The sequence below is a fragment of the Protopterus annectens genome, chromosome 13.part0, assembly GCF_019279795.1.
Source record: "Protopterus annectens isolate FY-2018-M chromosome 13.part0, PAN1.0, whole genome shotgun sequence".
Classification (NCBI taxonomy): Eukaryota; Metazoa; Chordata; order Ceratodontiformes; family Protopteridae; genus Protopterus; species Protopterus annectens.
Window position 1 is genome coordinate 697,325,847 of NC_056747.1, and position 12,745 is coordinate 697,338,591.

A 12,745-nucleotide genomic window follows, 5' to 3' on the forward strand; every position below is an offset into this window, starting at 1 on the left:
ATCTCCAAGACGTTTATGCGCAGATGGTACTCTTGAGGTTGCCAGGTGCCCTGGACTGTTCTGCCCTGATAATGCCACCCCCCCACCCGATCAGGGAGGCATCCGTGGTCACCACAGCAACTGGAGGGGGTAGTACAAATGGTCTGCCCTGGGGCACTGATGTGGACACCATCCACCACGCAAGGTGCTTTTTGCATGCTTCTGTGATAATGATCATGGGAGACATGGGTAGTTGCTGGAAGGACCATTGGGTGAAAAGCAGCCACTGGAGGATCCTCATGTGAAAACGAGCTAGAGGAACAAGTATGATAGCTGCTGCCATGAGACCTAGAGTTTGGAGGACGAACCTGGCTTGAATTTTCTTGCATACTAATAATACCTGTACATGTTGACGATTCACTAATACCCTTGCCTGGTGGAAGGCTCGCTGACATGTCTTTTGTATTTAAATTTGCACCTATAAAGGTGATAGACTGCCAGGGCGACAACGCAGACTTTTTGAAATTTATTGAGATACCTAGTTTGGAGCAAGTGTCGATAGTGAAGTCTCGCAGAAGGTGATGCCTGGTGGTAGCAGTAAGGAGCCAGTTGTCTAGATATGGAAACTACCTGGAATCCTTGCCATCTCAGGTGAGCAGTAACTACTGCCATGCATTTGAACACCCGGGGAGGCTATGGTGAGGCCAAAGGGCAGAGCTCTGAACTGGTAATGGCTGGCTCCCAGCCGGAAGTGGAGGAATCTTCTGGAGCATCTGTCCATTTTGACGTGGTAGTACGTGTCCTGAAGATGTATAGAGCACATTCAATTGTCCTGACCCAGACAGGGCATAATGGACTGTAGTGTGACCATCTGAAACTTGGTTCTTTGTACAGACCTGTTCAGAGTCTCCAGTCCCCTGTCTTTTTTGGTACCAAAAAGAACCTTGAGTAAATTCCGGATCCTTGCTGGTCTGCTGGGACTTGCTGGATGGCTCTTTCTTAGCAGTTCTGAAATTTCTTGTACTGCTTGATCCCTTAGATTGGGTGGATCATCAGGAAGGGACGTATGACTTTACGGGAGTGCGAATGAAGGGTATTCTGTAGCCTCCGGATATAACAGACGGTACCCATTTGTCTTGTGTTATGTCTTGCCAGGCTCTTGGGTACAGTGATAATCTTCCCCCGACTTGCCTCTGAAGGTGAGCAGTGGGGGCAACCATTCAGGGATGGTGGGAGGGCTTCTCAGAGAAGGATTCTCTGCTGCCCTAGTTTTGCGGACCCCCTCTGCCACGAGGGTGGCGTCTATTATTGTTCCCTCCTCTGCCCCTGGATGGGAACTCACCACATGTGTCCGGCAAGGCTCCCTGAGATTTCCGGAACCACATCTTTCCGCTCTTCTGACCCTTGGGATATGGTCTAGAAGGAGTGGAAAAATGGACTCCCTCAGCAGAGAGAGTCTTGTCTTCCTGTTCACACCTGGTAAGGGTGTCCTTCACCTGTGATCCAAAAGGAGAGGAACCATCAAAGGGGGTGTTGGTGAAAGATGCTCTGAAAGGTTCCGCAAAGTTACATAGCCGCATCCAAGCGTGTCTCCTTAGAGCAACACCTGTGCCTACGGCGCTACTCGCACCATCGGCTGCATAAGAAATGAGCCTCATGGAGGAGTTCACCACTGAATTAAGAGTCGCCAGCTGGGAGGCTTCCTTAGCCCGGGCCTCCTCAGCTGATGGATCTTGGAGGGTATCTCCAAGCTCTAAGGAGATCCCTTTGAAGGCGGGTAAAGTGGCACAAGTAATTTAGAGACCTCATAGAAAAAGTCGCTGAAGAAAACATCTGCTTCCCGTATCTGTCCATCGTCCTAGCTCCTTGTTAGGAGGATGGACAGATGAAGTTTCAGCCAACTCCTTCGTGGCCGCCGCTACCACCATGGCATCAACAGGGACACCTTTGGTCAAAAACTGTTTATCCTGTGGTGCCCTTATGAATTTAGTGGGTCTTCTGGTGGTGGGTTCCGCTGTGTCTGGAGCTGACCACGTCTTCCGAGCCACCACGGACATGAGTGGGTCGAAAGGCGGAGACATCCAGGAGGTGGAAGGTCGGGATCCAAATACATCCAGGAATACAGACTCATCCTCGGAGGGGCTTAGGGTAGTCCAGTTCACCCTCTGCCTAAGCATCTCAAGGATGTCTGAAAAGGAGACATCTTCAGAGGGGGATCTTTGGGACCCTTCCGAATCCTCCAAGTCAGTATCTGATGTGATAAACTCAGGGGAGTCAACATGCTTCTTCTTGCATTTCCTCTTACGAGGTGGCTCCTCTGAATGATCAGGGGAGGCCTCGGAAGAGGATGATGCACCCAAGGGGGTGCCCTGGAGCGTTGGTTCCCCACCCTTGGGGTTTGGAGGAGGGACAGAGGCAGACGCAGGCACCATAGTGGGAGGAGCCAATGGGGATGATCGTGGGGCTGACTCAGGAGCCAGCACGCGCTCCTCATGACCTCGAAGGCGTCCCTGCTCGGATGCAGAGATGGCTCTGGTTACAGAGAGACCGGAATCCCTCTCCGCATCGAGGGGGACAGCTCCGAAGCCGATGTAGGAGCTGAGCTCACCTGCGCCGAAGCTACGAGGGGGAGAACGGGGTCAGACAAGGGTCCGATACCACTCGCCCCATCGGAGCAGACGGAGTCTCGGCACCCAGATCCCTCCAAGGATGGTACCAAGGAAGTGATGGGAGCCAACGACGGAACCGAAGGAGAAGGTATCGGTGCCGACGGTTCCACGATTCGAACCCCAACAAGCTATGGCTCCGAACTCAAGGGAGGAGTTGGAGGAGGAATAACTGCAGGCAAGGATGGAGCCGAACCCTGTTGAGGGGGGCTGGACAACATTTTAGCTAGGGCCTGCAATTTCAAAAGCCTGCTGACCACTCTCTCCAAGTCGTGATCTGGACAATCTCGATGACCGAGAAGAGTGGGAAGACCGATGACTGCTCTCCGATTGGAGCAGAGGAGACCTCGGAGCCAAGCGTATCGACTCCAGGGAGGGAGACCTAGATCTCTTTCGACTCCCTGCCGGCTCCGAAGTACGTGCCGGAACTGACTGAGAGGCAGGCACATCGGTTCCAGCCAGAACCGAGGCAGAAGTAGCAGCTTCACCTGAAGACGACTCCGAACTGGGAGTCGAAGGTTTAGGTGGCTTGGAGGACTTCACTGGCTGAGCCTTAGCCGGTGACTCCTCGGGTTTGAGCAAACCCCGTAGGATTAACTTATTCCTACGCTCCTGCAGGACTCTTGGACTGAAAGCATGGCAAACAGAACAAGAGTCCTGCAGGTGTACGGTGCCGAGACAATAGACACAAGAGGTGTGACCATCTGTCAGAGACATCTTCTGACAGCATGAATCACACTTCTTGAATCCGGACACCTTGGTATCCTTAGACACAGCTAAAGAAGGAATACCAGACAAAAAACACAACTATAAGAATTTTAGTATAGTAACTATAACACACACAAAATTACCACACCCAAAAACAGTCAAGTATGCCACAATAGTCTAACAACAACAAAAGACTAAACTAAGTAAATACTAACTATATATATATATATATATATATATATATATATATATATATATATATCTTTTTTTTAAGAAAAAGATAGGTTAGCCTCTAACTTAAAAGGCTACTTCAGAAAAGAGGGGGGGGGGGGGGACTAACTGAAACGAGTTTTCTGAAGGGAAAGGGAATCCAGGTAAGGAAAGGATATATATACCTAAACAAAGATACCCCAAGAAATATAGTATACTATGACTAATAAACTACACTAGACCTACTAGTTTTTTATCAAAAAACAGATAATAAAACATACGACCTGAGCCAGTAAGACAACCTTGAAGCAGAAGTGGCAAACGAGATCTGGGTATCTAGCGCCAGACATCATGGGATATGGGGTGGCCTTGAGCCAGTATGCAGCTCTCGAGCTTTAGAAGATAGTGTCAGAGCCGAGGATCGGCTCCGAACCCAACCAGCAAGAATGAAGGTGAGATAGACAACTTATCATATATTACACACGTATACACAAATACATTTCTGCCCAAATGGATTGACCTGCTAAACACAATGATACAACAACAGAGGGCTACAGAGACAAAGTATTGACATGCATACTTTACTTACCCAGTAAACATGTGAATTTTGTGCTTCCTAAGGAGGAAAAAAAAAAAGTTTAAAGAATCCCATCACTAAATATCAAACCATCACTAAATATCAAACCATGCATACAAAAACGATATAGACAACTGAAAATAAGAAGTTATGTACCTACCATAACGTTCCATGTTAGTTGTCTTCTCTCGCCTTCTTTCTTGCTGGATGGGTTCGGAGCCGATCCTCTGCTCCGACTCGGCCACTTACTAAAGCTCGAGAGCTAATTTTACCAGCTCGAGGCAATCCTACATTCCATGATGCTAGGCGATAACTACCCAGATCTCGTTTGGTAGCTGAAGAAAAAATTAGGCAACACAGTCCTCCAACTAGAGAGGAGGAAAAGGGATAACCCCACCAAAGATCCCAATCTAAGCTAAAGTTACACTAGGACAAGCTATTAGGCTGGCAATGCTAGATCAGGGCTCTTCAAGGAAGAGGAAAATCTTCTCGGTCTGTCCAGGCTAGGGGGATGGTGGGCGGGACGCAAGAAAGAATGCGAGAGAAGACAACTAACATGGAACGTTATGGTAGGTACATAACTTCTTAATGTTAAGTTGTCAATCTCGCCTTCATTCTTGCTGGATGGGACCGAGTCCCTAGAACCTTAATCCTGGGTGGCTCATTGGAACAGACTCTTGAGAACGGTGGAACCAAACTTTGCCCTGTTCCTGGAGGCCAAGTCCAATTTATAATGCGAAACAAAGGTATGAGGAGAGGCCCATGTGGCTGCCGCACAAATAGTGTCTATTGATAGCCTAGCTTGAAAGGCTGTAGATGTAAGCTAGTGATCTAGTTGAATGGGCTCTTGGCCTAGAAGTCAATTCTCTACCTCTGCGTTGATAAATACATGTGATCACAGAAGACAGCCACCTAGATAGGGTTACATTGGATACCGGAAGGCCTTTCTTATTCTCTGCACAAGATAAAAACAGTTGATCAGATTTCCTGATTTGTTTAGTTCTGTCCAAATAGTAATGGAGCTGGCGATGAACATCCAGATAATGTAGTTTTTGCTCCGCCCTATTAGAATAATTTGGGAAGAAAACTGGGAGATCAATTGATTGATTTAAATTTGTCTGCAAAGCTACCTTGGGTAAGAAGGACGGATTAGTCCTTAGAGAAACTCTTTGTGGAAGACTAAATAGGGAGGACGAATGCAGAGGGCATAAAGCTCAGATACTCTCCTAGCAGATGTAATGGTGACTAGGAAGAGTGTCTTCCAGGAAAGCAATTTCAATGAACAGGAAGCCGCAGGTTCAAAGGGAGGAAGAATCAAGGATGTTAAGACTAAATTTAGATCCCACTGTGGTGGAGGATCTTTGATCGGGGGCTTAAGTAAAAATACACCTCTAAGGAATGCCTTGCAAAGCTTATGGGACATGATGCTGCGGTCTGACAGGCCTATATGGAAATTTGAAATGGCTGCCAACTGAAGCTTTACTGTGGAGGAATAAGATCCTGAATGAAAAATTTCAGCTAGGAAGTCCAAGACCGAATGAATTGGAGCAGTAAAGGAATCTATATTCTTAGCCTTTGCCCAGAAGGAGAAACGTTGCCATTTACTAGTGTAAATCCTTCTGGTGGAAGATTTAAGGGAAGATACTATGATATCCCGGACGGGATTAGAAATCATAGGAAGCCTGACTAGGGACGGAAGTGGAGCAACCAAGCAGTGAGGTTGAGAGAATGTAGGGATTGGTGCAGCTGCCCCGACTGATGGGTCAAAAGGTCTGGGACTGGATCCAGATGCCAAGGCTGTACCAACAGATAACGGTGCAGGAACGGAAACCATATCTGTCGAGGCCAAAAAGGGGCAATGAGAATCATCTTGGCTCCAAAGGCGGTTGCTTTCTGAATTACTTGTGGTATTAGCGGAAGGGGTAGAAAGGCATAGAGAAGTCCCAGAGGCCAATCTTGGACTAGAGCGTCTCTGGGGGGATGGCCTGGAAGGGAGAAGAGTGTGAAGTCGGGGCATTTGCTGTTTTGAGGCAAAGCAAAAAGATCGCAGCAAGGAAGGCCCCACTTCTGAAAGATCTCTTCCACCACAGATTGAGAGACCACTCGTGTGGCATGAGTATAGCTCTGCTCAACCTGTCCGCTATGATGTTGGACTTCCCAGGGATATACGTTGCTATCAGAAACCGCTGAGAAGAGATTGCCCATTGCCAAAGTCTGAGTGCCTCTCGACACAGGGGATAGGACTTGGTTCCACCCTGCTTGTTGATATACCACACTATGGACATATTGTCCGTTTGGATTGCAATAGTCCCCAGGGGAAGAGAGTCGTGGAGGGCTTGCAACGTTAAAAGCACTGCTCTCATCTCCAGGACATTTATGTGCAGGTGGCATTCGAAAGGTTGCCAAGTGCCATGGACCATCCTGCCCTGAAAATGCCCCCCCCCCACCCGATCAGGGAGGCGTCCGATGTAACAGTGGCGACCGGGGAGGGAGGAACAAAGGGTCTGCCTTGATGGAGTTGAGGGGACAATATCCACAAAGACAGATGACTTTTGCAAGTTGGAGTTATCATGATCTTGTGATGCATAGGGAGTCATTGAAAAGACCATTGGGCGAAAAGCATCCACTGTAGAAGACGCATGTAAAAACGGGCAAGAGGAAGAAGTGGTATGGCGGCCGCCATAAGACCCAATACTTTCAGGACATACCTGGCCTGAATTTTGTCGCTCTGAAGAACATGGACATGGTTTTGAATATCTAAGACCCTTTGATCTGTTAACTTTGCTGAAAGTTGTACGGTGTCCAAGTTGGCGCCTATAAAGGTAATAGACTGACAAGGCACACTTCGAAATTTATACAGATTCCTAGCCCTCTGCAAATGTGAATGGTGTAATCTCTGTCTTGGAGAAGTTGATGCCTGGTGGTGGCAGTGAGGAGCCAGTCATCTAGATATGGAAACACCTGGAATCCCTGACGTCTCAGGTGAGCCGTAACCGTTGCCATACATTTGGTGAATACTCTGGGGGCTGTAGCAAGACCAAAGGGCAGGGCTCTGAACTGGTAGTGACTGGCCCCCAGCCGAAAGCGGAGAAACCTTCTGGAGCACTTGTGAATTTTGATGCGATAGTACGCATCCTGAAGGTCCACGGAGCACATCCAATTGTCCTTGCCCAGAAAGGGTAGAATGGACTGTAGCGTGACCATCCGGAATCTTGTTCTCTTTACAAACTTGTTTAGTTTGCTGAGATCTAATATTGGTCTCCAGTCCCCTGTCTTTTTCGGTACCAAAAAGAACCTTGAGTAGATTCCGGATCCTAGTTGGTCTGCTGGGACTGGCTGGATGGCTCTTTTTGCTAGCAGTTTTGATATCTCTGGTACTGCTAGTTCCTTAGACCGGGTGGAACGTCTGGAAGGGTTCCCTTTTGCTGAATTGGGGTTTGGATAAAGGGAATTTTGTAACCCTCGGATATGATCGACTGTACCCATTTGTCTTGAGTAAGGGAAAGCCAGGCTTTTGGGTACAGCGACAATCTTCCCCCGACTGCCTCCGAAGGTGGACAATCGGGCAACATCTCAGGGATGCTGGAAGGGTTTGTCAGAGAGAGGCTCCCTGCTGCCCTGATTGTGCGGACCCCCTCTGCCCCTAGGGCGGCATCTGTTACCCCCTCTGCCTCTGGGGGTAAACTGACCTCTTGCATCAGGCGTGACTCCTTGAGATTTGCGGAACCACATTTTCCCATCCTTCTGACCCTTAGGGTATGGTCTTGAAAGGGTGGAGAAACGGACTCCTACGGCAGAGAGTCTTGCCATCTTGTTCGCATCTGGTCAAGGTGTCTTTCACTTGAGGTCCGAACAAGGTCGAACCATCAAAAGGGGAATTTGTGAAGGACGCCTTGAAGGGGTCTGCAAAATTACAAAGCCGCATCCAGGCATGACGCCTTAATGCCACTCCTGTGCCTGCGGCCCTACTCGCTCCATCGGCTGCATATGAAATGAGCCGCACGGAGGAGTTAACAATAGAGTTTAGGGTTCCTAGTTGTGAGTTAATTTTATCCTGGGACCCAGCAGCTGACTGATCCTGTAAAACTTCTCCCAACTCTTTGAGAACATCTCTCTGAAGGCGGGTGAAGTGACACAAGTAATTCAGCGACCACATGGCAAAGGTCGCTGAAGAAAACATCCGCTTACCGTACCTATCCATAGTCCTAGAATCCTTGTTAGGAGGATGGATAGGTACTGAAGGATCGGCTAGTTCCTTCTCTTGGTGGCTGCAGCCACCACCATGGCATCAACCGGGACACCTTTTGTCAAAAATTGCCTATCAGCTGGGGCCGTAATGAATTTAGAAGGCCTCTAAGGGGTGGGTTCCACCGAATCCGGGGCCGTTCACGCCTTCCGAGCCACCACATCCATAAGGGGGTCGAAAGGCAGAGACACCCAGGAGGTGGAGGGTCGAGAACCAAACGTCTCCAGGTAAACCGACTCGTCCTCGGAAGGATTAAGGGAAGGCCAGTTCCCCTCTGCTTAAGGATTTCAAGGATGTCTGAGAAAGAGACATCCTCAGAGGGGGACCTTGGGGATCCCTCAGACTCATCCAAGTCGGTATCGGATGTAATGGACTCGGGGGAGTACACGTTTCCTCTTACATGTCCTCTTGCACAGAGGTTCACCTGACGGGTCAGGAGAAGCCTTGGAAGAGGAAGATATTCCCAGTGGGGAAACCTGAGGCGTCGGATCTCTGGGCCCAGGAGCAAGAGAGTGGGAAGAGACGTCAGCAGGCACTGTAGTGGGAGGAGCTGATGGAGCTGACAGTTGACCATGCGCTGGGGGCTAGTACGCTCATCACCTCGAAGGCTCCCCTATCAGAGAGGCCAGAGGGCTCCAGCTCCGAAGAGGTAGGAACCCCAGGCCGCACCGACAGGGACGGCTCAGAGGCCGATGTCGGGGCCGAGCTCACCAGCGCCGACGCTCCGAGAGGGAGAAAGTACAGTTTTGTACCTACCATAAATGTAGATGTCCGAACAGGAATGCATCTGCAGTCCTTACAAATGGGTTGTCCTGTCGTCAGGCAGCCCTTCGGTCGGCCGGATTCCAAAGTCTGGGTCTGGCCTCGGCTGGTGTCGCACTTCACCCGACGTCATAGCTGCAGTTCTTTGGGTATAAAGGCATCAGCCGACGCCATTTTCCTCAGTGTTTCTTGCCCCAGATGCCAGTTGCCCTCTTGGATAGCTAAATTTTGGATAAATGCCAATGTTTCCAAATAGTAGAAGGCAAACACAAACAATAAGCATGTATGTACATATATACAAACAAATACACCATAAGAGATTCCCCCCCAGCTAGCTATTAGATGGGCCAATACCCTAGGAATACCACAGAGGGGAAGGAGGGTGGGTAATCCTGACTGCAGATGCATTCCTGTTCGGACATCTACATTTATGGTAGGTACAAAACTGTACTATGTCCTTCAAGGATGCATCTACAGAGTCCTTACAAATGGGTAGAATACCATAGCCAAACTAGGGGAGGAGGAAGAAGAAATTATGGTGTAGTTAGGATCCCTTGCAAAACAGCAGTGGCAAACCCTGCTCGGGATCTAGAGTATAAAGGTAAGTTATAATGCTTGGCAAATGTATGCACGGAGGTCCAAGTAGCAGCCTCTATAATGTCCTTGGTAGCCACTCCTCGTAAGAAAGCTGTGGTAGTGGCTGTAGCCCTTGTAGAATGAGGCCTTATGTTCTGTGGAGTTTGCTTTCCATGGTAGGAGTAACAGAATCTGATGCAATTTCCTATCCACTTGGAGAGTGTCTGTTTTGAAATTGCTTTTCCTTCCCTTCCTGTTGCATATGCTACCAGAAGCTGGTCAGTTTTTCTATTGCTCTTGGTTCTGTCCAGGTAGTAACGCAACTGTCTATGTACATCCAAAGTGTGCAGCAGTCTTTCCCCCCCGTTCTGTGGATTGGGGAAGAAGGTAGGTAGGTGGATAGCCTGGTTTAAAGACACTCTGGATACCACCTTAGGCATAAATGTAGGATTTGTTCTCATGGACACTCTATCTTGATGGAAGATTAGGAAGGGTTGTACTGCCATTAAAGCCTGTAGCTCAGAAACCCTTCTTGCTGAGGTAATTGCCAGCAGAAAAGCAGTTTTCCAGGATAGGTGTTGAAGATATGCTGTTGCTGCTGGTTCGAAAGGGGGGAGTGTCAATTTTTCTAGCACAAAGTTCAAGTCCCATGCTGGTACTGGTGGTTTCCTAGGAGGTTTTACATTTTAATTCCTCTCAGAAACTGCCTGAGTAGATGATGCGAGAAGACAGGTGGATCAAGCTGTATTCTGCAGAAATAGCTGATGCATGTATCTTGATGGAGGAGTAGGACAGGCCTGTATGGAAAAGCTCTGCCAAATACTCCAGGATGTTGGCAATGTCTACCTTTGACACATCTTTTCCCCTTTCAGTACTCCAAATGAGAAACCTTTTCCATTTTCCTGCATAGTTCCTTCTTGTTGAAGGTCTGCGGGCCTCAAGGATAAGGTCTTTAACCCTTTGGGATAAATCTGGGTTAGTTGCTCTTATGTAATGTTCCAGGCAGTCAGCTTCAGAGTTTTCAGGTTTGGATGCAGGGTGTTGTAGCCGCTCTGAGTTAACAGCAAAGGAATCAGGGGTAGTGTCCACGTCTGCCCCCGAGACATGCTCCTCAGTAATGGGTACCAATGTTGTCTTGGCCAGTCTGGAGCTATCAGAATGATCCTTGGATGTTCCTCTTTGATTTTCAATAGCACCTTGTGCATCAAAGGAAGAGGTGGGAATGCATAGGCTGTCAGGCCTTTCCAACTGAAGGATAGAGTGTCCACCTTCCAAGCAAGTGGGTGGTACGTCCTTGTGCAGAATTTCTTGAGCTGGTGATTGAGTGGGGATGCGAATAGGTCTATTTGTGGCAGTCCCCATTTCCTTGTGATGACCTTGAAGATGTCCGGGTGTAGCATCCATTCGTGAGCATCCGAGGTAGTTCTGCTTAATATGTCTGCTAGGATGTTTTCTTTTCCCGGTACAAAATTGCTTGTAACTGAATGTTGTAGCTCAGAGCCATATTCCATAGGTCCAGTGCCATCCGCATAGAGGGTATGAATGAGTGCCTCCCTGTTTGTTGATGTACCACATGACTGTGGTGTTGTCTGTCCTTATCATCAACTGCCCTTCTTGGAGGAATGGTCTGAAATTCTGGATTGCTAGTTTTACTGCCAGCATTTCCTTTTGATTTATGTGCAGGTGCAGCTGATCTGGAGTCCATAAGCCTTGTATGCACTTGTCCAGCATGTGGGCCCCCCAACCGAGGTCTGAGGCGTCCGTTGTGATGGTTTGGCTTGGTTGAATGCTGTGGAAGGGCAAACCTGGGTTTGACTGGCATGCCTGAGCCCACCATAGGAACTCTTGTTTCAGGCATGGGATTAGTGGTATTTCGGTTTCTAGGCTGTGCCTGTGTTGAGACCATAAATTCTTCAGGTACCACTGTAGCTTTCTCATATGCAGTCTGGCATGAGGGACTAGGATTATGCAGGATGCCATGAAGCCCAAGGCCTGCAGTACTTTCCTTGCTGTTAGTTCTGCTTTGTTAATGCCAAGAAGTAGAGAGGAAGTTGTTCTTGTTTTTCTGCAGTTAGGAATGCCATCTGTTTTACTGTGTCCAATTCTGCACCTAAGAAGGTTATTCTTTGGGATGGTATCAGTCTTGATTTTTTTATATTGACTGTATATCCCAGGGCTTGCAGTAAGCAAATGACTCTTTGTAAGTGTTCTGTTAGCTTGTTTTTGTTGTCCGCTTGTATCAAGCAGTCGTCCAGGTATGGATATATTTGGATTCCCTGAAGCCTGCAGTGAGCGATTACTGATGCCAGGCATTTCGTGAACACTCTGGGCGCAGTAGATAAGCCAAAGGGCAATGCTGAGAATTGATAATGCTCTGATCCTGCAAGAAATCTGAGGTATCTTCTGCAATTTGGTCGTATGGGGACGTGCAGGTATGCCTCCTTGAGATCTAGAGTCACCAGCCAATACTCCTTGCCCAGCATGGGAAGAAGTTGCTGTAGGGTCAGCATTTTGAATTTTGGAACAATGATGAATGTGTTTAAAGCGGACAGGTCGAGAATAGGCCTCCAATTTTTCTCTTTTCTTGGTACCAGGAAGAGTCTGGAGTAAAATCCCTTTCCTTGTTCCATAGATGGTACCCTTTCCACAGCTCTTATCTTTGCTAATTGAGATATTTGTTTCAGAGCTTCTGTCTTTTGATTTGGTGGTAGGTTTGGCATTCCTCTTTTTCCTGGTAAAGTATGGAAATGAAACCTGTAGCCTTGGTCTATAGTTTGCAAAATCCACTTGTCTCTTGTGATGCAGTGCCAGTTTTTTGAAAATAAGGCTAACTTTCCGCCTAAGGGTGCTGCAATTTGTTCCCTGGTAGGCGGTGCCAGAGCCAAGTCACTGTGATTGTCCTGTTGCAGTGGTAGTAGTTGTGTCTGTGCCTCGCTGGTTGTTACCTTGCCACTGGCGCCCCCTGTAGGCACCTCCTCTGGATTGATTTCTGCCTCTCAACGCCTATTCCTGCCTCTCTGT

General features: G+C 48.2%; 1 protein-coding gene across 1 annotated transcript in view; it reads right to left on the reverse strand.

The window, feature by feature from the left end:
• Window positions 1–12,745, reverse strand: part of POLDIP2 (DNA polymerase delta interacting protein 2) — a 1,361,368-nt gene that overhangs the window by 401,974 nt on the left and 946,649 nt on the right. Inside the window, exon 8 of the mRNA XM_044054380.1 lies at window positions 4,153–4,179. Coding sequence (XP_043910315.1) covers window positions 4,153–4,179 — 27 coding nt within the window. The remainder of the gene's footprint in view (window positions 1–4,152; window positions 4,180–12,745) is intronic.